Genomic DNA, 26,944 nt, shown 5'->3' on the forward strand with positions numbered 1-26,944 from the left:
ACCCATTATGCCAGGAAGTTCTGCACGCTCTCATGGGGCCATGCAACGAATATTCTGATCTGCATGCTCATCTTCAGGTTGCAGAGCCCTTGTGCCAGTCTCTCTTGATGCCATCTACAAATACCATACAAATACCAACAAACCTTCAATGATGATTCGACAATATAATTTAAAATAAATCGTGGTACATTGAGCGGTGGCTTTTAAGGAGCTTCTAAATTACCAGCAGAAAACCTTATTACGCCTGATATTTCTGAGGCTACGCATTTTCGGTTTGACTGTTTTCGCAGGTAGCAAAAACCTGTTAGATGGAATGTGCTACATGAACTTCCGAACTGCGTTACTGGCCTAGTGCTGCTAAGAGTGTTGAAGCTTATCGCACTGAAATTTGCCGCACTCTGCCTAATTGGTTTTTGAACACAGGAGTATTTGCGAAAAGTGAAGAAATACTTTAGAAGGGGAAAGCTTCAGCTATTTATAGTCGCACTCAATTTAGTTTTTTACATTAACAAGTAAGTGAAAAACTCCCAAGATCGAGCACTATTTTAAGATTTATTTTATTTCCAGATCAACCTTTATTACCAGATGCATTTCCGAATTCTGCATTCCTGTGCCTAAGTAGCGTGCTCAGGCTTTGAAATAATTTTGCAATATGACCTAAAAAGCAAGAAAAGAATTTTTTGCATGGTATGTTTCATGAAAGCACCACTACGCCGCCCTAAATTAGAACCCGTCATCTGGAGCTTACAATCAAAACGCTGTAAATGTGGAGGAACGTATTTGACAGTACAGGGAGTATTGTGAGTGCTCCTAAAGCAATGAAAAATACCTACCTTTGACTAGCGTATTAATTGATGTCTCATTGATGTACATCGCCAGATCAGCCCTTGAACAAAAAAAGATTGCATGTGCAAATGTTAATGTACGAAAGACTGACATTGTAAAAATAAGAACAAAACGAACACGAATGAACCCCAAGTTATATATTTTCGAGTAGTCGACGTTAGTCGTATTGCTGTAGTATCTATAAACTTGAAATAATGTCAAAATTTCTCGATTTGCTGCAAAAAAAATAGTACGACCGAATACCACAGCTCTTCTTTTAATCGTGGCTCATAAGCTTACGTTTACCAGAACGTAAACGAAAAGCTCACCGACAGCCAAATACCACATTTTAGCACAGCTGTTTCAGTATTTAGGCTCTTTCCTGTACCCGAAATTGTAGTGTGCTCGTGCATCGGCCTACGAGCCTTGAATTTCATGTAGCTACGGCAATAAGCAGGTATATTGCTAAGCAGAGGAAATTATGCGCTCCTCGAGCATTGAAAACACAGCGTTCCCTGAAATCCTCACAGAAAGGGCACTTTCAAATATATTCAACAGAGCTCACGTACTTTGTAAGCTGCAAAACAAGGTCGCAATGTCCCAAGCCGCACCATTGAAACAGCCTTGCGGTGGCATATAATGTGTCAAGAGAGTCCACTCCACATACATTGCGGTTGCTCATATCGTTGAGCGTCAGCCCACAAATGTTTCGTCCTGTTATGTTCACACTCTGTGAAAAAAAATGAGTGTGAAAGTATAATAAAAAGTGAATGCATACTTAGTGTTACTCAGTACTCGAGAAATGCCTTTTTACGTCGGCTGATACCAATGACTTAACAATCACGACGGGAAGCAACCATTGGCAACCTACGAGGCCAAATCGACCTATCATTGATTAGACACACTTGCAAACTACACGCTGTGTTCAAAATACAAAGCCGACAGCAAACTGTCAACGTTGTGAGAACGTCATGTGATATCGCTAAAACTATGAGAGACAACGCAGGAGCGTGTGGCAAGCAGCCTCGAATCCGAAGCTGTGTGATTCATGGCGGTTGCTGCGGAAACTAATTGCAAATAGTGCCGCAGCCTAGCTAAAGGTCAGAACGCCTGCGTTGGTTTCGCTCATAAAAGCTTCAGTGGATTGTATATACCACGTGCCGCATGTATACGGTGGGTACGCTAAGCAGAGCGTGTTGGTGTGCCGTCGTGGCATCGTGGTGTACGTAGAAGACACCTCCTTTCCTTTTGATTTAGTGTGTCATTGTAACACATAATATGAAGGCACAGTTATGGGCGTTGGCAGGGGGATGCGAAAGGGGCACTAGCCACCCTCAAGCAACACCAGAACTCCCCCGTCCCCCCTCAAACCACACCAACGATTTCCTCCCCGGCCAGCCGTGATTTTGCATCCTCCAAGAACAATCCTGCCGACGCTCATGGCCACAGTAAAATAATTTTTCAAAGCACGAAACTGCGACTTGTTGCGTGTTAATGGTACATTATGAACATCCTATTTGTCTGATATGTTACGCGTATTGTAAAAGCACCCGCGTAGTAGGACTCGCAACAGTCCGCAGAAAAGCGCCACCCTTTCAAATTACTTTTGATAGTGCCAGCGAAGTATCTGTCGGATAGGATTTGCGCCAATCTGTCACTCACTCGCTTGCTGCACATCATAGAAACGCACCAGAAAGGAAAAGTCATCTGGAAAGGGCCTGGTACTCACTAGCTTGCACAGAGCTAACCATAAAACAGCTGAACGTCGGGCTCCTCCTGCAAATCTATAGACATGTATTTGAGCCTGGTTAGCTGCAGCAGCTTCTATCCAAGGCAGTGCTAGGATCGCTTCAAATTGTGTAAAGATTGGGAGGATCCGCAATTACTTTGTAGGCATGCTTTAAGAAGACTCGTGTGAAGGGATTCGGAATTGTAGACCCAGAGCTGTAGCAGGCCTTCCTGATCAGCTGAGAAAGGAAGACCAAACGATGAAAATATATGTGTTTGAATGGCGCAAGGGCTATACTGGGCCAAAGAGCGCCATGGATAATGTTGATAAAATGGCAACGGTGCATGATTTGATGCAATACGTACAGGATATGAACTATGATAATGTTTCGTGGCTGTAAAAAGACCTAAACTTCTGCGCCCTGAAGTGGGTTAAAACATACATGAATTTAAAATGATGGAAGTGACGTAAAATATGTGTAGCAGAAGTAAAAGACAGTGTTGGTGGTGATAAAACTACATTGAGGAAATAAGGTTAGCACGAATACCTTGTAAATGCATGCCCTTGAGCCCAAGGGCAGCGAGGCAGGTGCTGTCTTTAATGAAGCCACCGCAGCCTCGACCTCTGCACAGAGGTAGTGCTACAGATTACCTCGGAATATGGAGTGGAAGCTATCTATACTAAAAAAAATCATGAACAGCGTTTCAAGCTTAAAAAGAGGATCTCTACCGATGAACATGACTGCATGCAATGGAAGTTGCTTTCGGTAGGGAAGTGAAAAGTGGTTTTTTTAGAGAGTCTAACTCATTGCACTGAACAAGTATATGATAATTGTGAGCGGTTTCCCACATTTCTTACAGATGGGTTGCTCACCGCCAGTCAAAAAATATGCATGTGTGCTGTGTGTGTGCCCTATCTTTAATCCGGTGAGCGTTACCTGCGTCTAGCATGATCTGTATACTGGTGGCCAATATCCAAGTACCGGTTTAATTAGATGTAATTTCTTTTGTATTTGTCTATCCCATAGCCACTGCCAACACGCCCTGAGCTGCCGTGGAAGGAAGGGCTTGAGGTCAAGCGTAGTGGAAGCTATGGTCGTATTGGTAGCAGCGTTGTTTTGGGCAGATGCAGCAACTTGATCCGCCAAGACATTTCCCCCTATCTCACGGTGTCATGCTGAGCCTCGGCACGCTAGGCGTGGTCCAAGGCATTGCCGAAAACCGAAGTGGTGCTGACCCCTTTCGCACCAGTTCGGCATACGATGTGTTCCCTACTCAATGCGGGGAAACGCGCTGCCGCGTTTCACGGAAGCTTAGGTTCAATTTAAACTTTGTGATTATTATGCATTTTTCCCTTTTCCAGGTCATGCGTATTCGGGATAGTCCCCTTCACAGTTTGCGCAGTGGACTTGTAATTGACAGTCATCGTGAGCGGCATGACCTTTGATGCCACATTTTTCGCAGGTAAGCTGTCCTCTGCAGCTCTGGGAGCCATGCCCGAACCTCTGGCACTGAAAGCAGCGCCGCGGACTGGGTAAGTAGGTCTGATTGGGAGTTTATGATATCCTCTTGCTATTTCACTGGGGAGAGTGCTAGATGCGAAAGTGAGTATAATGTTTTTCATTGGGGTTTCTTTCTTTTTTCTTCTCATTTTGATAAGCTGCACCTCAATGACATTTTCGTCTTTCCAGCCTGTTAGAAATTCCTCATCAGAAAGGTCCATCAGGTCTCAATCTCATACAACACCCTTCACGGTGTTCATTGTTCGATGCGGTAAGATTGTGATAGGCTGTTCACCAAATGATGCAAGGTTATTCAGTATCTGGTACTGTGCATAATCTTTTATTTCGAGTAGCAGGTCACCACTGGTGGTCTTTGTGGCTTTGTAGCCTGCGCCTAGCGTTTCTATAAGGCATCTGGACACGAGGAGAGGTGAAATGCCTCTAGCTTTGTTTTCTGTACTTTCACAGTGGATGTTGTGGTATTTCGGGTAGTTATCTTTCTGGTTTGGAAGAAATTCGAAAATTGCATCGGTTCGCCACCTCTTGGAGGGGCGATTAGTTGTGAGAGGGCTAGGAGTTCCCATGAATTTGGTAGCTCATCCGGCGGCCATGCCAGCCACCCACCACCGAGCCCGACAAGGGGACGCTGCGAGACGCGAAGGAGACGCAAGCGCCAGCCGTACATGGCCCCTATAACCTAATATATCTACCCAAGATTGGATATCTACACCAGGTTAACCCTTGCCACCGAGAATTGCAGAAATAAAATGAAGTGAGGAGAGGACAGGAAAGATTAAAAGTAGTAGAAAAGACGAAGATGGAGAGAAAGAAAGAGACAGGAAGAGGCGACTGCCAATTTCCCTTGGGTGGGTCAGCCCAAGGGTGCCGTCTACGTGAAGCCGGGGACAAAGGGGTGTGTTGCCTCTGCCGGGGGGCCTTAAAAGTCCAATAACCTGGCGTCGGCTCAACCGCCAGGATCCCTTTTCCCCGGACATGGCAAAGCCACGTATGGCTAGGTGGGGAAGGAAGTAGAACCCCCCCCCCCTCCGTTAGCCCGGGTCCGTGGTGTCACTACACACCAAACGCCTGCTTGCGCAGATGCCCCTGCGGGGAAGAAAGATCAGATACGGCACGTCAGCTGTCCAGTACAGCTGCTGGCACCGCCATGTTCTCAAGCGACAACTGAGCGAGAAGAAGCGGGACCTATCTTTTGGCTGGTGCCGTATTAAAGGATGATGCTCCGTCACTCTCTGGCTTGGAAAGCCCCCAGTGTTGCAGTAACTATATACAACCTGTATCTCAGATCACGTAAGAGGTTGAAGTGTGTTTCAAAGAACTTGTTGCGCAAAAATTTTATTGCTGGTGCCCTTGTCGACAGCTGGGTTATTTTGGTTGTGAGTGGAACACCTGCGTTGTCCATGAGCGAAAATTCAAGATCAAAGCAAATAAAAAATAATAGACAATGAACTTTAGACTCCCCGCATAAAGCTTGAGAAACACACAGCTGATCAATCATGGGGGCTCAACTTGGGCTTCTTGGCTGATGCTTTTCTCTTGGCGTAGACAAATTGGAGTTTAACCACAGTCTGTCACGGACCATTAGAGAATGTCCTAACTCCCGTTCTACAAACTCTCTGGCAAACCTGGTTGCGCCGCAGCTTCAAGTGCAAACCTCGTCTCCAGTAGAAGCGCGGGCTTTCGTCGCTCCCACTCGGTTCGCGCCAAGCCGGGTAAACATGGCTCTGCGGCTTCGCGTACTGTCTCCGTTAAAGGACATGGTTTGAAAGCGGCTTTTTCTCGGCATATCTGCTGCGTGGTAAGGCGAGGTTAAAACCAGGTCATACGCAGATGTGGGTTGGGTAATGCTAGGACACAGTGCAAGGGATATTTTGCACACGGCGTACGCTTTAGCTGGGGCTTTAAGAGATTTGATTTTAAATATGTTCAGTTTGAGTGAGACAGGGTATTGGAACCTGTCACACCTTTCTCCGAGACTTGATGCATTTAGATCCTCCGCCTGCAAGCATGCATCATTTTGCATCCTAACGTCTAGCTCTTTACATACATCCTTTAGCGTCAGTGGTGAACACATCTCGGAGGCCATCAGTGGCTCGACAAAAAATTTATGGACCACCTCCCAGAAGGGAACTATGATAGTATGCGAAACAGCAGCGGCATGCATACAGTTGACCCGGCTCAAACGGGCGTCAATGTAGGCGCTGGAAGAGTGGTTTAAAGAAAAACACGGTGTAGCCTTTACTCAAGTAAACGTTTTTTTTAATACACGTGAGGGGGGCGCAGTTTATTGCAAGTTTCGTAGAATATAAACGAGCTGAAAAAGTGTTTCCACTCGACATGGGGTGAAGCGTCGTGGGCGGTGGAGAGGGTAAAGTGAGAGAGAAGTGTGCTGCGAGTGGGCGGTAGAGCAAGACCACCTATGCGTAAAAGGAGGAGCTGGAAGCTGCTGCGGCAAGAAAGAGAGTGACGTCAACACGTAGCTCCGACTGAACCTACTTGCCATCGTTGCAACAATCGTGGTGGGGGGAACGCGGTACGGTGCGTTTGCACAGAGACACGGATGCACAGCGTTACACAGGCTAGTCAAAGAGCTGCTTCGTATCTAAAAAAATCACAACAAAAGGCAAGTATTGTAAGGTGTCTCTTTAATGCATGTAATATTTCATGGCAGAATCAGGCCAACCGTCAACATCCAGTAAACCCAGTAAAGGTCGACTCACTGGGGTTCCAACGTGAACCTAAGTCTAACCAATCGTGTGTTCTTAGCAATTAGCCCCAACGTAACTGCGACCTCCTTAGTCAGAAAACCAGCCAAAGTTAATTAACGTAGCAACGAGACACTCTACGCGCTAAGGTATGCCACGCTGGTTAGGCTCTATAGATCGAGAATTCCTGCCAGTCGGAGCATCAGAACATTTTTATTTGTTGCAAACAAATGTTCTTCAGATAAAACTCTTCCACTTAAGCTATTTCCGTCTGTTCATAGAATGTTCATTATGAACTGGATACTCTATAGCATGGTTTGAGGCGTTTGGAAAGAAAATATTTCCATCCACCACAGCACTTTAACACGTAATTTCTGCGGAGTGTGGTGGAATGTAGGTACTATCGGCGGGGACTACTGGTGATGCCACAAGTACAAATATATCAGCCTATTATCGTGTTATTACTGTTATGTGAAGGATATGTTATCACGAAAATGGTGAAATGAGCCTATTTTCTTTATTTGTATGACATTTTCCTTTGTGTAGGTTCACACATTACCAGAAGCAGAAGCAAAACTGAGAAACATTCTAAATTACGAGAAAGTAACTCACCTGAGATCTAACGATTCCACTAAGCAAGAATCTTATCGGTGGATCAGTAAGTTCATTGAACCAGAGGCCAACCTTTGCGAAAAAAATAATGCATATTAGCACAAACTCATTTGCAACCTTTAGCCTTGTTATTGAGAACTTTGAACGTTACGTCGCATTACTCGCCTCAAAGAACAATATCATACCACTAGCGATCCTGCAACGCACACCAATGTGCATTGTAGTTCTAGGGGACAGTTGGAGTCTTGTGTGCCAGCTAAGTTTACGTATCAGAGATAAATGAACCTTTTTTCATAATTCACAAGTGCGCTTTTCTGCACCGCATTTTGACCAAGTAATGGCGGCACATATCACGCTTCAAGCGGAGACGCTGTTTTAGTTGAGCGTGCTGGAGCACGTGTATTATGAGTGTTTATATCAAGAGAGTTGACTCTGCATTTTACATGTCATCGCCTAAGCAACCTGCGCTAGAACAAGTTTTTGCAGTAAGTGGAGATACTATGATTACGTCTATGGAGGAATAGGTATTGTTAGTGAGGTTATAATAGGTTGGGACTTTTCAATTCAGGAGACATACGCTGAAAGAGAGAACAAACTGTCCTATCAGTCAACCTCGGGCGTCACAAGGAGAGTCGCCCCATAGCCTGCTATGCGCATTCAAGTCTCCAAGGAGAACAAAAGGTTCCGGAAGTTCATCGATTATGGACTGGGAGTCATGTTTTTGTAGGTGATAACTCGGAGGTACGTGAAGAGTACAAATTGTGATCAGTTTGTCGAAAAGCACAGCTCGAATAGCCACTGCCTAAAGGGATGTTTGGAGTGTAAAGTGTGTGCATGCAATCTCTTGATTCACTATAAGGGCAACACCTCCGGATGATGTCAGATAGATAGATAGATATGTGGGGTTTAACGTCCCAAAACCACTATATGATTATGAGAGACGCCGTAGTGGAGGGCTCCGAAAACTTTGACCACCTGGGGTTCTTTGACGTGCACCCAAATGAGCACACGGGCCTACAACATTTCCGCCTCCATCGGAAATGCAGCCGCCGCAGCCGGGATTTGAACCCGCGCCCTGCGGGTCAGCAGCCGAGTACCTTAGCCACTAGACCACCACGGTGGGGCAATCCGGATGATGGCGAAGCATCATCATGGTTCTTTCGGAAAATAGCGTATTTACGTAAAAAGTTGGTGTGTTTTGGATTTCAGTGTGTTTCTTGTACACACAGCACTTTTTGCGAGTGTTCGTGTAAAAGATCTTGGATATCGCCAAGAATTCTGAGAAGGCCCCTGACATTTCATTGTATTGTTTGAGTGTTCATGGTGAAAGTAATGTAGCGCTGTGTGTACGAAGAACAAGTGACTGTTTAGGCGGAATGTTTGATTTTAAGTAACAGGTCCGTCACCAGGCCTCGTTATCTCCTTTTTTGTTTTTGTTTTTTATGCGCTCTAAGGAGCCACGCCGCTCTTTCGGCACCAAGGGTACCGACGTATCCAATACCTCCTCGGAGGCACTGCAAGCCCGCACGTGCGAGCTGGTGTTTAGAATTCCGGACATCACCTGGTGAGGCGAGGCCTTGAGACCTGAGGACCCTTGGGTCTTCGGTCTCTGTTCGGGAGTAGGCGGTGTAGTCTGGACAACAGCCGCCTTGGGGGCAGGTGCCACAACCGCCGGCTCGGTATGCGCGGGCCGAAGGAGTGGCGAGGGCTGATGTGGTGGTGCCCTCCGACGCACCGCCTCAGCATATGTAGGGCCAAAGAATGGTGAGACCCTTTTGCCTGCTTCCTTAAAAGAAATGTTTTCTTTCACCTTCAGCGTTATTATCTCTTCTTCTTTCTTCCAGTATGGACACGAACGTCAATATGCAGCATATTTTTTGTCACAGTTTACACAGTGGGGCGGTTGTTTGCAGTTCTCAGACGTGGCCCAGGGCTCCACATTATGCACAGGTCTGGCAACCACGACAGCTTTCAAAGCCATGGCCATACTTCTGACATTGGAAGCAACGACAGGGGTTTTGGTGTGTATGGCCTGAGAGAGGTCTTTCGTTTGAACGGTTTCAGGCAATTTACTAGACGCAAACGTGAGTATTGGGTGTTCGTATGGTGTTTCCTTGTTGTCTTTTCTGATTATAATTCTCTCTACATTGGTCAGATTTTGGCTCTTCCACCCCTCCAAAAGTTTAGTCTCGGTCAGGTCAAGTAAGTCCGTGTCAGATACCACTCCATGAGTGGTGTTCATTCATCTGTGTAGTGTTATGGTTATCGGTATGTCACCGAAAGCTGAAAGGCGGTCTAGCTTTTCAAATTGTTCTTTGTCTCAAATTCCTAGAAGGTCTTCGCTAGCTACTTCGGTTACCTTGTATCCAGCGCCAAGGGTTTCGGTAAGCCATTTAGCAACTACGAAGGGAGAGACGGCCCTGGCTTGCTTTCCAGTTTTCTCACAGTGAATGATATGAAAGTGAGGAAATGTTTCGATATGCCTGTTAAAAAAATTTGTCATCGGTGCGTACCCGCTTCAAACCGGTACGATCGCTAGGTAAAAGGAATGCTCTACGCATGCCGGTTTTATTTTTATTCAGCAGCGTGGGCGACCACCCACCATGGAGACCAACGAGGGCACGCTGCAAGTTTGGAGATGCTGAAAGCCTGCAGACGTCAACCGCACAACACTGCTATAACCCAATGCGCCTAGGCCAAGGTAGGCTATTTACACAGGGTTAACCCTAGCCGCCAGGAAGTTTGGAAGTGAACAGAAGAGAGTAGAAGACAGGACAGATAAAAAGTGAGAGATAAAGACGAAGATGTTAGGAGGGGGAGACAGGAAAAGGCGACTGCCGATTTCCCCTGGGTGTGTCAGCCCATGGGTGCCGTCTACGTGAAGCCGGGGCCAAAGGGGTGTGTTGCCTCTGCCGGAGGGCCTTAAAGGTCCTATCTCCCGGCGTCCGCTAAACCACCAGGATCCCCCTTTTCCCAGAAACGGCAAAGCAACGCGCGGCTAGGCGTGGGAGGGAGTTCAAACCCCCTGTTCGCTCGGGTCCGTGGTGCCATGCTGCCAGCTCGTTTGCTACAGCTTTTCCCTCATTTTCAAGTAGTCCTGGCACCCAGCATACTACATCATGCTGTTTCGATGTGTAAATGGCACAAAGGAGAGAGTACAGCGAAGCAATGACAGGGTTTTATGTACTTTCTGATGGTTTGTACAGTTTTTTACGACGCCTAATGAATCCGTGTATATGACTGCTTTACTCATTTCTGATTTTTATTGTGCTTTCCTGCCGCCAGTATTGCGTAAGCCTTGGCTGTGAAAATGCTTATGTGAGGGTAGAGAATACCGGCATCTGAAAAAATGGGCCCACCGCTGCGTACGACACACCCGCATGAGTCTTCGATGCATTAGTGAAAAATTCAGGTTATGTGTATTTGTGCGCCAATTCTCAGGAGTACATCTGAATGTGTAGGGGTGGGGCATGCTTGGTCACATTTATAAAAGATGTGTCACAATTTATAACCTGCCAGTGCCATGGCGGGGTGCATGAAGTAGGAGCTATTGTGCGGTGTTCGAGCAATGGGACGCCCATGTCCAAAGGTAGTGCTCGCACACGCAGAGAGAAGGGCTGTTATAATGTGCATCGGTTTTGAAAGAGCTGGCAGCTGGATGTGTCGTTTATAGCAGGGTATGTGGCGTGGTAGGTCCTTGTGGTTTTCTTCAAAAAATACGTAAAATATCGGTACAATCTTTGTATATGTAGCGACCATTAGTCTGAGTCCGCGTAAAGGCTTTCCAAGGAACTTGTACGAAACACGCCCGTAGAAAGACAAATGCCTATATGGCGGACAGGTACACTATCGCTCCACAGACTAGACGCGTGCGGATAAGGCTTTTGTAGTGGCTCATCAGGCAATTTCTGTCACTGCCCCAACAAGTGCGGGACAGCACCTTTAAGATCTGCATTGTCTTCATGCATTTTCTCTTAATGTGCCTAATGTATGGCACAAATGTGAGCTTCGTGTTCTCAATCAAGCGGTCTCAGGCATCACTCTTAGAGTCAAGAACAATATGTGGTTCAGGTAGTTGATCCATAAAAGACTGAGATTCTTGTTTCGGCATTTGATAATGAGGGGAGATGTACACTGAGCAAATGGTAACACGATTGCCTAAAACAATAGCACGAATGGCCACTGCTTCAAGGGCCGTTTGTATCTGCATATCTTGACACGCTATACATTTGTTTAATATAATCGCAACGCAATTTCATGATGTGGTTGCGTCATCTCGGTCTTTGCGGAAAATAATGTGGTCTCTAAGGAGATTCGTGTGTTTTGGTTTGGATAGATAGATGGATGGAAACTTCTTCATTGAAAAAAGAAAAAAAATGGAGGCACAGGACCTCTGTTGGAATGAGCAGTACCTTCCAACGACACTATACTAGTTCAGAGTGTCAAGGGTTTTACACTTATTGTATTCGCTATCACTGGTACTGAGGCGGTATAGGGTCAGAACTGTGGTTTGTCGGACCCCCTAAACCACTCTGATCAGGCCGCTTTGACTTCCATATTGGGCAAAAAATAACTGCATGTCCGGGTCCATAAGGAGCGCTTCTCGATACTTTGTGGCTTGCAGAGTTTGTATGGCCATTCGCCTTTTTTCGAATGCGGAACACTGCCACAATAAGTAGTGAAGTTCTGCGCGGCAGCGCAGCTCGCAGTGATTGCACGCCACTGTCGCAATGTCACTGTCGCAGATAATTTCTATTGGCCTGTCGGTTTTTTTCATGCCTACGAATGACGATTTGAATAGAGCAGCTGTAGCATCCTCCGACGCCGAACGAAACGTTTCCGAGCAGGCAGTGTGAGAGTCGGTAAAGACACGAAAGGGTTTCTGTATAGTGTATGGGAGGCTTGCAGTCACTCCCCACATGGCAAGTAGTTCGGCATGCATAGGGGTACCGTTCGGTAGATGGCACCTGTAGGTCCCAGTGTACTCGGTGATCTGCGCGCAGATCCATGCTATACAAGCTTCGCCATCGGTGAGGGCAGCGTTTATGTATATGTCGATGATATTGTTACACAAGGCAGGATAACTTAATGGGGGTTTTTAATGGGCCCTGAGTCCGTGATCACCGTATAATGATGATGATCTCCACCGCCATGGCTTGTACCCACTCAGAGGGATCGCAGTGGAGGCAACGTCTTCATTCTCTACTCGCGCTTCCCTTGTATTTTCTGGTAGTGATACTTCTTATCATTCCTCCGGTCTTAGACGAAGCCCTCTGGGCGAGTCATTCTTGCATCCTTCGTGTAAAAGGCTTCAGGCGGGCAACATGCGTCACCTCTGTCTTGGATGAACGTCGGCCACTAGTGGTGACACGCGCAATTTCATAGTTGACCTCGCTGAGACGATGGAGTATTACGAAAGGACCGGCGTAGTGTGCCAGTAGCTTTTGGCTCAAGCCATGTCTGCGTATTGGGGTCCACACCCACACTAGATCACCGGAAACATAGGTTACATGCCTGTGTTGACTGTCGTAGCGAAATTTGGAGGACTCTTGTGCTGCCAGTGTACGTAAGCAGGCAAGTCGACGTGTCTCTTCCGCACGACACAAGATTTCCACAATTGTTAAATCGTCATGGACGACAAAAGGAAATATAGTGTCCAGCGTATGTCGAGGTGAGCGAGCGTAGAGCAGATAGAAAGGGCTGTAGCCTGTCGTTTCGTGTTTCGACGTGTTGAAAGCGTACGTGACGAATGGTAAAACGTCATCCCAGTTTTTGTAGTCGGAGGCGACATACATTGACATGTTGATGAACGTTCGGTTTGTGCGTTCGGTGAGGCCATTAGTTTGCGGATGATACGCAGTTGAGTGTCAGAACTTGGAGGCAAAGAAACAAAGTAATGATTCAGCAATATCAGCGGTAAACTGTCGTCCACGGTCACTTATTATCACGCGAAGAGGTCCGTGTCGGAGGATGACTGAATGCAACAGGAACTTCGAAACCTGGACTGCCGTGGCGGAGCATAAGGCAGCCTTCTTGCAGTACCGCGTCATGTAGTCAGCGCATACAATTATCCACTGGTTACCTTTTGAGGAGCGTGAAAATGGTCCCATAAGATCAATGCCGACCTTTTCAAAAGGGGAACCGGGAGGCTTTACAGGTTGCAGGTGACCAAGTGGACCCGACGAGGGCCGCTTGTGACTCTGGCACTGCGTACAGCTGGCCACGTAGTTCTGAATTGTCTTGCTCATTTTCGGCCAATCGAACCACTCTTTCGTGCGACTAAGTGTTGGTGCAGTGCCTAGATAGCCAGAGGTGGGGTCATCATGCGTGAGACGCAGAATAGACATTTTGAAGGGACGCAGGAACAACTAGCAAAAAGCGGGCGCCCGTCGTGGACAAGTTTCTCTGGTAAAGAAGACCATTTCGGACGCAGAATCGGCCTTCGCTTGATCAATTTCTCGCTCCAGGGAAGAGAGCTTTCAAGCTTAGGTCATTACCCTGCTCAGCGGCGAAAGTCACGGCATCAGGAAATCCAGACGACAGAGAAGCGATAAGGTGGTCAAAGTTATCTTCTTCACAATCTGTCGATGGCAGCGGCATTTTGGAGAGGCAATCCGCATCACCGTGTAGACGGCCAGTCTTGTATGAAATGGTGAAGACATGTTCTAGCAAACGAATGGCCCATCGTGCGAGGCGGCCGGATGCGTCACGAAGGTTGACCAGCCAACACAGGGAATGGTGGTCTGTGACGATAGAGAACGGGCGACCATAGATGTATGAGCGAAACCGTTGCACGGCAAAGACTATCGCTAGGCATACCTGTTCGGTCACTGTGTATTGCATTGAGGCTTGCTTAAAAAACGACTTGCGTACGCCACAACGTGTTCCTTCTTGCCAGAACGCTGAAAGAGAACGGCACCGATGTCGATGCCACTTGCGGCTCTGTGAAATTCCGTGGGCGATGAAGGATTGAAGTGCCGAAGTATTGGCTGCGAAGTTAACAAACACTTCAGCTTGTGAAAAGCGGCATCACACTCGGAGGTCCACTGAAATGGACTGTTCTTGCGTAGAAGGCTCGTCAGGGGGTGAACGACATCCGCAGACCTGGGTACGAACCGGCGGAAATACAAGCAGAGCCAGATGAAGCTACGCACTTTCACAGATTTAGGACGCTCGAACGAATCAACAGCCGCTGTCTTTTGTGGGTCAGGTCTAATGCCATCTTTGTCAACGAGATGTCCTAACACCAATGTCTGTCGCTCGCCAAAGTGGCACTTTTTTAATTCAATGCAAGGCCTGCTTTCTCAATGCAGCTGAGCATGAGGTCTAGGTGAGTGTTGTGCTCCTAAAACGTACGTCCAAAAATTACGACATCATCAAGGTAACACATGTATATATGCTATTTTAAACCACGCAATATAGAGTACATAAATATTTCTAATGTCGCAGGAGCATTACCTAATCCGAATGGCATAACGTTGAACTTGTAAAGTCCATCGGTCGTAATGAATGCCGTCTTTTCTTTGTCAGCTGCGTGCATCGGAATTTGCCAGTAACCTGATCTCAGGTCGACAGATGAAAAGCAGGACGCGGAATGCAAGCAGTCTAGAGCGTCATCGATGCGCGCCAGTGGATAGACATCTTTCTTGGTAACAGAATTCAGTCGGCGCTAGTCAACGCAAAATCTCCACGTACCATCTTTCTTCCTCACTAGAATGACGGGAGCAGCCCACGGACTTGCCGATTTCTGTATTATTCCATTTTCCAGCATTTCTTGGACTTGCTCGTTGATGATCTTGCGCTTCGATGGTGCCACTCGGTAAGGGTTCTGCCTAATGGGATGCGCCGACTCGGTTTGGATCTGATGACGTATCCGGGACGCTCGGATTAAGGGCCTTTGGCTGTTTTTAGAAACATCGAACACTTTCGAGTGCTTAGATAGAACGTCGAGCTGTGTATGATGTTCGTTTTGGTCAAGTGTCTTACTGACCATTTGTAGCAATTGGGCATCTTCTGAACCTTCTAAGCCTAGATGTTCATTTTGGTTTGTAGCATCAACAAGCTTAACCAGCGTCGTACATGACTCGGGTGTAAATACTACAAGTTTCATGCCGCCTGGCAGAAATGCAGGCTCCATGGAACTGTTCATTGTCCACACACCTGCCCGTCCATCAACGACTGACACTATACAATGAGGAATGAGAATGTTCTTTTTCAGGCTTGCCAAGGAAATCGGTTCGAGCGTGGCGTCAAACGCACCACAGTTGTTACTGGAACATGTCACGGGAACACACACAGCAGAAAATGCAGGAACGACTGTATCCACGGAGACGAAAATGATGCATTCCTCCGGACAGGAACTTTCCAAGAACGCCGTTGGAAAAGTACTGTGTATAGAAAGATGCCCACTTCTGCAGTCTACAGTAGCCCCACACTCACACAAGAAGTCAATACCCAAGATAACGTCATGTGTAGACCGCGGAATAACCGCAAACTCTGTGCAAAACACCATGCCACACAGCGAGACGTCCACAGTACAATATCCTACCACACACAACACGTCACCACTTACTCCACGAAATGTCACCCCACGGTTCAGGCAAAACATCACTTTTGATCCTAGCAGGTTCTTAAACTTTACACTCATCACCGAGACTGTCGCGCCTGTATCCACAAGTGCCATAGTAGCCACTCCATCGACAACTACATAAACTTTGTTCTTCAACATAAACGCTGATGAAGGTATATCTGTGGATAGCACCTGTGATCTCGCGGCCTCACTCCCACTGGCCGCACCAACTAGTTTTCCGGCGGCGGTGTACGTGCGCGTTGCCGCGGCGACGGCGATCGTGGAGCACGGGGAGCTGGGGGTGGCGTCAAACTTTGATCAGAGGCCGGCGAGGGGTAGCGTGACCCGGTAGGTGCGCGTGATTGGCGTGACGTGGAGTGCGGATGGTCGAAAGGTTGGTGAGACATGTGCCAAGACTGTCGCTGATATGGGCGGTGGTCGCAAAAACGTGCAATATGACCCGGGACGCCACAGTTGTAGCGTACCGGAATTGGTCGAAGGGCACGTGGCTGCTCAGAGTAACGACTCCTCTCGAAAGGCATGGGATAGTGGTGCCGCCCTTCAGGGGCACTGTAGGCAGGCAATGTTGGGTAAACAAGCGGGCGAAAACTTCGTTCGTAGTTGGGAGTTGGTTGACGGGGGAATCCAGCCTGCTGTGTGCCTTGATATTCAAAAGCATCTGTTGCGTTGATCGATGGTTGCCATTGTGGAGGAGAAAAAGGAGTCCGCACACGTTCTGGTTCGTTTACGTACACATCCTGAAAATCGCTGCGGCGATGATAGGTCTGCTGACATCGAAGCAGCTCTTCTCTGACGATCTGCCATATGGTCAAAGCAAGGTCGTTAGGCGGCACTGTTTCAACCCTAGCCACAGTGGGGACGTTGCACAGGCAGCCGAATTTCGGAGAAATTCGTCGCACCTTGAGGGATTCAAAGGTACGACAGTGCTTCATCACGTCGGACACGGAGTTCAAGCAGTCTTTCCCAATTAGGAAATTGTACACGTCTTCGGCTATACCCTTGAGAACGTGCCCAACCTTGTCTTCTTCAGACACCCTCCCATTCACGATCTTGCACAGCTTCAATATTTCTTCAATGTACGTCATACATGTTTCTCCTGGAAGCTGTGCCCTCTGAGACAATGTCTGCTCCGCGCGTTTATTTTTTGCGTCCGAATCACCGAAACACTTCTGAACTTCTTCAACAAAATGTTCCCAAGTCGTGAACATGTCCTCATGATTCTCGTACCACATGAGGGCGGTGTCAGTTAACGAGAATACAACATGATTGAGCTGTTAGTTCGAGTCCCAGCCGTTGCTTCTGCTCACCTGCTTGTAGTTCTTGAGCCACACGTCGACGTCTTCTCCTGATGTTTCTCCGAAGTTTGGTGGCCCTCTGTAGTACGGCACAGAACCCATCGGAGTTGGCCTCGAAGCGTTGGATGGCTGCTCTTGGGCCATTACGATCGGCGAAGGTGGAAGTCCGGCGAGGCGGCGACTGCGACGAAGTCCTGGCAGTGAAGCTGCCGTCTTTGGGTTCGTCCTACCCAGCACCTTGCACCAAATTGTTACACAAGGCAAGGTAACTTAATGGGGGTTTTTAATGGGCCCTGAGTCCGCGATCACAGTATAATGATGATGATCTCTACCGCCATGGCTCGTACCCACTCATAGGAATTGCAGTGGAGGCAACGTCGTCTTCATTCTCTACCCGTGCTTCCCTTGTTTTTCCTGGTAGTGATACTTCTTATCAATATCTAAGCTCGCTTCCCTGAGTTGTCGCGTGGCAAGAAACTGGCGGCAGTATTATTATGACGAGATATGGGGGGACAGAACAGCCGAGAGGCTATTGGAATTTCCCATGGGGGTAAGGACTGATTAAGAAGAGGTGCATCATCATACCGCTGACAATACCAGGCCAGAAGGCGACGACCTTGCGGCGTGTTTCCCAGGTGGATGTAGCGTCGAGTGTTGGCTTCACGGATGACGTCTTGCAGAGGGGGCAAGCCCCGGCGCTTTCAAGGGCGGATATCTTAGTGTGTTTAGGGAGCGCCGTGATAGTGCGGAGAATAGCCCGATGAAGGCGTTTCAAATTTTGGATGTCCGTTGGAGAGAACATATATATGGGTGCGCCGTACAAAATCTTTCCAATGGCCGCAGCTCTTGCGAGATTGCGACAGGCTTGTTGTCGTGCACCTCTGTATTTGCTGGACGGACGACGTATCATGTGTAACGTGGCTGGCCATGACTGCCGCAGTCCACGTACCCCCTTTTGATTGATTGATTGATTGATTGATTGATTTGTGGGGTTCAACGTCCCAAAACCACCATATGATTATGAGAGACGCCGTAGTGGAGGGCTCCGGAAATTTCGACCAGCTGCGGTTCTTTAATGTGCACCCAAATATGAGCACACGGGCCTACATTTCCGCCTCCATCGGAAATGCAGCCGCCGCAGCCGGGATTCGAACCTGCGACCTGCGGGTCAGCAGCTGAGTACCTTAGCCACTAGACCACCGCGGCGGGGCCACGTACCCCCTTTTGTGGGCTGTTGCAGCAGGCTATTGGTAATCTAAAACTTTGATTTGTCCGTTTTTTATTGCATAGTGCGTGATCCAATATAAAGTGAGATGCATATTTCCGGGTTGGTGCGATTTTTGGCGTCTATGCTTATGAGTTCTGTCTTATGTGGAGCCAGCTGCAGGCCTACTTCCTTAAGAGTGGACTCTAAACTAAAGAGGGCGGCCTGCAGCTCGGTCTTCATTGATTGTTTGTCAGAATAATCCAATGCCTCTGCCCATATAGTAATATTATCAGCATAGATGGTGAATATAGCCGTGGTGTACCGTTCAAGGTTTTAGGTTTTCTGCTACCCTGCTCGTGGCCAGAATAAACAGTGTCGATCCTAAAATAGATCCCCGTGGAACACCAAGCTCTGTCCAAGTAGTAAGTCTTCGGGCTCCATCTAGGTTATGCACCGCTTAAGCGAATGAGCCAAGCTGCGAGAAAATTCCGAATTCATGTCTGCGCACGCTGACTTGGGTAGCGCTTAGCTAGTTTTTCAAAAATGGCGTTATGGTGAACGTTATCGAACGCTTTCTGCATGTCGACGGCCAGCAAGTAGTCAGGTAACATCTTTCTTGAGGTACAATTGCTAACGCACCGTAGCAGACGAAGACCGTAATGGGTGCCGAGGTTAGGGCGAAAACTCGCCTGGGCTAGATGGTATCCCGGCCGGGTTATCTCGAGGTAATGGGACGTGCGTGTGTGAATCATGCATTCAATGAGCTTACATAAAGTAGACGTTAAAGATATTGGCCGGAGGTTCTTGCAGAGGGTCTTCTTTTTTCCATGTTTCGAAATATGCTAAATAAGAGGCAGCTTAAGGTTCTCCGGAACATTTCCTGAGGCCCAGAAGTCATTGATTACCGCCAAAAGTGTGTCCTGGGCTTCATCTACGAGTTTGCGGAGTTTTTTCCATGTAATTTACCGTGGGCAGGCACACCAATCAAGGACGCCCGTGTTTGATGGCTGCTAGCATTTCCCCTATGCTAAATGGGTGATCGCTCGAGATTTGGGTCTGGTTGTGTTATGGTGCAGGCTTTCCAAGATGTAGGCGAAGTGAGTGAGGCATAAGGAAAAAAAGTGGTAATAACTTCGTCTTCCACAACTGACGGATCGCCGCACCGCGGTGGTCTGGTGGCTAAGATACTCGGCTGCTGACCCGCAGGTCGCGGGATCGAACCCCAGCTGTGGTGGCTGCATTTCCAATGAAGGCGGAAATGTTGTAGGCCGTGTGCTCAGATTTGGGTGCGCCTTAAAGAACCCCACGTGGTCGAAATTTCCGGAGCCCTCCACTACGGCGTCTCTCATAACCATATAGTGGTTTTAGGACGTTAAACCCCATAAATCAATCAATCAACAACTGACGAATCTGCTTTCAAGAATAGCTCGGCCAGAGGAGGGTTGCCCTTTCCTTTCCCACTGAGGCTATGAAAAATGCACCACAGACGTTGGAGGCCCGGTACACGGCCAAGGCATTCGCAGGTGGATCGCCAGGCTTCACTTCGAAGCTGGAGCTGATATTCATTGATAAAATTAAATTGGCGCTCAATTTTTATTAGGTCAGAGTGTCGTTTGTCATGCGAGTGGTATCTTGTAAATAGTCTGCTGTTTTCCATAAATTGCTTAAATGGTTATCCATCGGTTGAGTATGGTCTTCGCATGGCACTGTTTTACGTGCCAGCTCACGGGCCTGTTGAGCATTGTCCTCAAAGCCATCAACTGTCGAGAACAATCCAGTAACATCACTACGAAAAGTATTCCAATCAGTCATCGTTGTTGTTGTTTTAATCCGGAGGCGTTTTCAATGAAGTGCCACAAATATTGGGCGGTGATCACTGCCCCATGACTGGGTGGAGACTGTCCAGTGCCGTTCATATTGGGGGCTGGCGAGGGTAAGATCTGGGGTCCTGTCTCTCTGCGCTCTATGTAATCCTATTCTTGTAGGGGTGTCCGGGGCGTTACAAATTTCTACAGAAGAGAGTTCAATAGCGTCGTAAAGATATTTTCCGCGTTTATTCGGCTTTCAGGCACCCCAGGCAGGGTTATGAGCATTAAAATCACCTCAAATGAGCACAGGGAGGTTCTTAGATGCTTGCCTATGCGTCTCCAGCCATGTGTATGGTCTAACAGAAATATTTCCTGGGCGAAAATACGCAAACACTGCCACGAAGGGCTTTTGGTCAAGAGGACGAATTTTAACAGTTACTATATCGCGACCATTAGAACTGAAATCAGGAATGTCCAATTGAGTGGCTGGGCAGTCATTACACCAGAAGCGCTGCCTGGCTTTTGGGAAGCTGCCGCTTATGTTTGATGGTTGGTGACTGAAAAGCATGGTAACCAGGAAGCGAGCACGTGCCACACTTCTCCTGGAGAAGAAGAAACAAGAGGCGATGCCTTTGAACATAATTACGGATAGTGGAGCGCGTTTGGTTAAAACTACGACAATTCCACTGCACCCCCTGAGCAAAAGAGCTCATGAGGAAGGCCCTTGTTTGCGGCGCTTATTGTCATCAGCGAGGACATTGAGCTACAGTTCATCAAACATATTTTGAAACCAAGTTTGCATGGTATTAATGGCTTGTGTTGGAGTGTTAACCATCTCCGACTGAATCGGATGCTCCAGCTTATTAGATTCTTGAGCCCGTTTTTGTCGCAGGAGCCCAATAATGTGAAAGTAGGCAGAGTTCTTGTCTATGACCGGTTTGGAACGACGTGTCGGAGAACAGCTCCTTCTTTTATTTTGAGACCGACTGTGGCTTGGCGTTGGGGACAAATTCCCCTTTTTTCGGCCCAGCATGAGGTCACAAAGTATCTAATTTTTCTTCCGTAATTCCTGTACTTCTTGGCGAAGGCTGTTAACAACCTGAGTCAGATCAGAAGAAGCGGCTGTTTGAGCCCAGGTTACTTTCCGAGGCATCGGAGGGGTAGGCTGTGTGGCAGATGTCGTAGATGATGAATCATTAGTGTTGCGAGGAAGGGCTGATTCAGATATATTTTGTTCAGGACAATGAGGGCTGAGTGAAATGTGTGTAGACGCTCCACAAGCCACGCAATGAGGAAACTACTTACAGTTTGGGTCGACCTAATGCGGAGCTTTGCCACAGTCCCGGCATACTGGCGGGAAGGAACAGTATTTGGCAACATGGCCCAAACAATGACAGTTGTAGCATGCGACCCAGCGAGGCCGATATTCATGAACGTGGATGACTTCTTATTCAAACACCAAGCGTTTTGTTATGGAGTCTGTATCAAATGTCAAAAAGCAGCAGCTGTGTTTTATCGAGCATGCGTACATCGGTGATTGTTGCCAGTTCACAGCGCAGATGCGCTTTGATGTACTCGATTGGTAGGCCGGGTCTGAGTTTTTTTACCCCACGAGAGCTGCCGATTGCGTGTGGCTGAAGAGGCGATGTGTCGACATCAATTACTCGCACGCTACCATTGACTGTAGCCACTTAGCCCGAGAGTGTGCACAGTTTGCAAAAATGACCTTCGTCACGAAGTGTGATCCGTACGCAGTTATTGGTTATGTCATAGCGGAGAATTGACATATCTGCAATAAAGGTTGATGGAGAGCTTTGCTCTATGGCATCTTTAAGGGCTTGTGTTGGAATGTCTGTCACATGCACTTTGTTTAGCAGCCTGACAGCGGGGCCGACTCACCCGTTCGGCGTGCAGTCTGTTCGGTGACACTTGGCGTTGGTAGCACACAGCATTATTCTTTTGTACCCCGTTGTCGAGGAGTTCAGTAGTGCTGGTAGAAGAGCCCGCTGCCGCGTCCTTGACACAGGCTCACCGTGTAACTGGCATTCACTTCTGCGGCAACAAACCGTAGTCTATCAGCGGAAAAAACTTGTCAAACTGACAAGAAAACGAGGAGCCGAGGTCAGGCACGTCTGCTATCGCGGGCGCTCAGCAGCGCCCCCCGTTTGGCTTCAAGTGTGTTTTTTGTACACACACCACTTTTGATGAGTGTTTGTGTAAAAGTTCTTGGACATCGTCGAGGTTTCTAAGTTGCCCTCAGAGGTTCAATTGTATAAATTGTGTTTCCATATTGGTTGTCTAGTAGTGCTGTGTGTACGCATTGGGAATGACTTACTTTACAGAGACTTTAGGAGGCCCTGTAATTGTTTTTTTTTCTTTTTTGGAGTGGTCAAGACTCTCACCATTCCTTCGGCACAGTCTGCGCCGGTGGACCAGTGGTGTCTATCGCCTCTGGAGAGGTGCAAGACAGTCGTGTACGTAGGGTAGATTTTGTCACGTTGGACGGAGCCTTCGTCCCCACCGGGCCAGTATTCGAGGGGACCTCTTTAGTTTCTGCGCTGCCCTGGCTCCTGCCAGGGATCAAAAGGGCCTTTGGTGGGGCAATGTTCAGACAGGGTGGAGCAGCCGGGTCTGCTGGCGGTGGCTTCGGCACGCCAGGCGTCGTCCGGGGCTTCGTCGAAAACCGTAGTGGTGCTTACCCCCCTTGCACCACCTCGGCGAATTACTTCTGTAGGAAAGTGTGTGTTGCTCGTGATCGGGATTATCTGACACTACGTTTTCTTGGAATTTAATGTGATAATTTCTTTTTTCCTTTTGCAGGCTGGGCATGAACGGAAGTAAGCGGGATGGCCACCATCACAGTTTGCGCAGTGGGCCTCAGCCTCAAAACTAGCCATCAGCAGAGTGCCCTCTCGTGGTGCACCTTGCGCGCATAAGCTGCCGTTGACAGCTTTGGGAAGCATGGCCGAACCATTGGCACTTGAAACAACGCCTCGGTTTTGGTATATATGGTCAGACACAGAGCACGAGATAGCCTCTAGTGACTGTTTCTGGGAGTGTGTTTGCTTCAAACGTCGGTACGATGGGCCTTGTGGGGAATTCTGCATTATTTCGCCTGATTTTAATGCGCTGCACATGTATGGCATTCTCGTCTTTCCACCCGTCCAAACGTTATTGGTCGGTAAGGTCTACAAGAGGTTCATTCGATATGACACCTATCACTGAGTTCAATATCCGGTGAGTGGCAATGGTGAGAGGTTTGTCCCCAAATGCAACAAGGTTGCTTAGTTTGGGTTACTGCATTTTGTTTTTTACTTCTATTAGCAGGTCCCGACTGGCCATCGCGGTGGCTTTGAAGCCAGCCCCGATGGTATCAGTGAGGCATCTTGAAACTAGAAACGGTGATATTTGTTGCTTTTTTTCCTGTGGTTTCACAATGTATGACATACTACAACTTGGGAACTACTACTACTTGGGAACATGTCTTCCTTCTTCATTACACACTATGATGATGATGGGCGGTGTCTTGTGCCATAAGGACCAATTAAAAACTGTGAGGCTGCTTCAGTGCGCCCTTTTCAGGGGGCGATCACTTAGGAAGGTGTTTGGTGATCTCACGAAAGAAAGTGTTTGTTCAGCAATGGCGCCTACCATCCACCACGAAGCTAAACTAAGGGACGTGACAGAGCATGTGAACACGTCTGCGTAACACCAGCAGTACACTATACCTATAATATAATATGGTTTGTCGTCGGTTGGACAAGCACACAAGGTTAATCTTTGCCACCAGGAAAAGTACAAGGAACTAGAAGAAAGGAGATGACAGGACCAACAAAATGTGCGAGAGAAAGACTAAGATGAGAGGAGATAGAGACAAGAAAAGGCGACTGCCCCTGGGTGGGTCAGCCCAGGGGAAATCGGTAGTCGCCTTTTCCTGTCTCCATCTCCTCTCAGTCAGCCCAGGGGTGCCGTCTACGTGAAGCCGGGGCCAAAGCGGTGTGTTGCCTCTGGGGGGGGGGGGTGCCTTAAAGGTCCAGTGACCCGGCATTGGCTCAAACCCCAGGATCCCCTTTTACCCGGACATTACAAAGCCGCTACGCACGGCAAGGCGTGGGAGAAACTTGAACCCCCCCCCCGCCCAATTGGCTGAGGTCCGTGGTGTTGCTACACACCAAACGCCTGCTTCCACAGACGCCCTTGTGGGGAAGCGGTGCAGAGGCAAGGTCTTTACACCCGACATGGCAGACCTGAGCCCGGGCACTGATTTGCCGGACAAATAATGAAGCTTTTTCACCATCACCATAAACTGACGTGGTTTCACAAGAGCTTTCGCAGATGAAGTGTGTTGCCCATAGAAAATCAACGTTAAAATTTTAAGGGAAGCTGGTTCAACACACACGTTAAAAACTCTAGGTGGTAGAAGTTCCAAAGCCCTTCACTACGGCGTATCTAATTATTATATGATGCTTTTAGGACGTTACACCCCACATATCCTTCAAATCGGCTAAACACATACAAAAGCCTTCCCTCAATTGTATGGAAATATCTCATGGCAACAATGGTAGATTGGTTATGGTAGTGATCCCTTTAACATGCACAAGCATGAGGGTGGGCCACCATCTATGCTCTACGCCTGCACCCCCCCCCTTCCCTCCCCATACAAACCAGGTTCGGTGACTTTTATTTGATACACGTACTTAAGCTTAGCAGGGCAACGTCTCACGCTACTATGTTAATATGGTAAGCTAAGGTGACGTTGGTGTGCTGTACAATATTTGAAAATTAATTTCTCACTACTTACCGCATTTACCATCGTGCCTATATATGTGACTAGCTGCTCAGTTCCATTGAACGCACTTTCATATGTGGACCCTACTGCCACGCAGAGCTCCACGACAAACGTCTCATTACAATTTCTGTTGTTTCTTGCTTCTGGAAAATAAAAAAAATTACAGCAGCGGTCATAGGGCGTGAAATTTTGCATAATTCATCTTTTCAATGTTATTAACAATAGTATCTAGAGTTTCAAAGCTCCAGAGCCCCAAATATAAGTGTCATCGAAAGGGAGGACTGTGAAAACTTGAACTATCTGTTGTTCAATAAGGTCCATTGAAATCACACTTTACGCAGGCTTTGAGCAATTCGCCTTCATTGAAATACGATTGCCTTGACCGCGATCTACCTCATGATGTTCGGGTCAGCAACCAATCACCGTACCCGCTACACTACCGTGATGCTCATCTCGTAAATATTAAAGGCAAACTTTCTGAATTCCAGTGGCACAGATTGGGCCCAATAAAAAATACACTACGCAGACATTGCGCCACGCGATGCACATGTTGGCCCACGCCACTAATACGATATATTCGGTGTGTGTTATTTGCAATGACTTGGTGCGAAAAAAAAAATATGCAGAACGGTGTTTGCCCTGGAAGTGGTCGATGTATGCTAGCTAATAAAATGTGCAACGTGCAGATACAGGTCACCGTTTGTAGAATACCAAGCAAGTGTCCCCCACCCCCTTTTCGCAAGCTCCAATTACAGGCAAAGTGGAGGCGAGAAGGGAGACATGAGTGTGGGGTCCTTATTTGTTGAATTTCATGGGAGATTAGCAGAAACGGCCATCAGACACAATAGTAAAAGCTGGGTTGGCTCAGTGAGGTCTGCTCTGGGTGATGGCCCCGACAAAGCGAAGAAATAAGAACGAAACCTTTCTCTCTCTTCACAAAGTTGAGTTGAAGTTTGAAGGTTATTGAAGGGTAAGCAAACATATAAATGAACAGATAAGCGGAGTAGATGAGGAGGCCCAAGTGTAAATACTGTCGGGAGGGCCTCTTAACACATTGCGAATAAGATCACGCATAATATGCAGCAGACGATTGGCGTTGTGACAAAGTTCTAGTTAGTTTGTTACGTTGGGTTTTATGGCGCGAAAGCAACAATGGCTATGATGCGCCAGACACTAGGTGATTTTGATAACAGAGTTAAAATGTGAGGTTAAAAACAGATTTCTGTTTACAGTTTGTTTAAAAGACCTGCGGCCTCTACAAACCAAAAAAAAACATCCTGTATGAAGAGGAGTGCATTTTCTGATAGTATTAACATTGGGTGTAGAGTTGTTTGTGTTTTGTAAAATTGTTTAAAGTAAGCGTGTCTTCTTTTTTCAAAGACTGGGCATGTTATTAAAATATGATTGATAGTCAGAGGTTCCTTGCAATGTTCGCATTCTGGCTGATGATCTCCGCGCATAAAGAAGTTGTGGGCGACGTGAGTATGACCTATCCGTAGGCGGCATAGTGTTACTTCGATGAAGTGCTTTGGTGATTGCACGACTTCCATTCTTGTAGAATAGGCTTGACAGTAATACAATTTTCTAAGTACAATTTGTAGCGTGAACAAAATGAACGAAAACTCTTTGCTGAATTTTCAAAAATACGAAGATAAACAACAAGTCTACAATAATTAGAAGAGCAGAACTTAACCATACAAAAAATACGTTTTCTTTAGAGGTGGTGTACATCTCCAATTACACTATAGGAGTAGCGACAGTGTTATTACACATATAACGTGCATCAAAGCAGTGCAAAACAAGCAGAAAGTAAAAAAGTTAACCATTATCAATTATCTACTTGCACCTATATCTAACTTGTTCTA

General features: G+C 47.4%; 1 protein-coding gene and 1 long non-coding RNA gene across 3 annotated transcripts in view; one reads left to right on the forward strand and one right to left on the reverse strand.

Annotated features, from left to right (window-relative positions):
* LOC142769100 (uncharacterized) overlaps positions 1-24,280 on the forward strand; it is a 75,286-nt gene extending 51,006 nt beyond the window's left edge. Inside the window, exons 4-5 of the long non-coding RNA XR_012885656.1 lie at positions 4,018-4,087; positions 23,111-24,280. This is a non-coding gene — a long non-coding RNA (uncharacterized LOC142769100). The remainder of the gene's footprint in view (positions 1-4,017; positions 4,088-23,110) is intronic.
* Positions 1-25,219, reverse strand: part of LOC119186558 (venom metalloproteinase antarease-like TserMP_B) — a 65,692-nt gene extending 40,473 nt beyond the window's left edge. For both annotated transcript variants that reach the window (XM_075872034.1, XM_075872035.1), the window contains exons 1-4: positions 25,092-25,219; positions 7,391-7,462; positions 1,395-1,555; positions 834-886 (exon numbers count right to left, since the gene is read on the reverse strand). In XM_075872034.1, coding sequence (XP_075728149.1) covers positions 834-886; positions 1,395-1,555; positions 7,391-7,462; positions 25,092-25,103 — 298 coding nt within the window. In that variant the 5' untranslated portion in view covers positions 25,104-25,219. The remainder of the gene's footprint in view (positions 1-833; positions 887-1,394; positions 1,556-7,390; positions 7,463-25,091) is intronic.
* Between the last annotated feature and the right edge of the window lie 1,725 nt (positions 25,220-26,944).

The sequence above is a fragment of the Rhipicephalus microplus genome, chromosome 8, assembly GCF_043290135.1.
Source record: "Rhipicephalus microplus isolate Deutch F79 chromosome 8, USDA_Rmic, whole genome shotgun sequence".
Classification (NCBI taxonomy): domain Eukaryota; kingdom Metazoa; phylum Arthropoda; class Arachnida; order Ixodida; family Ixodidae; genus Rhipicephalus; species Rhipicephalus microplus.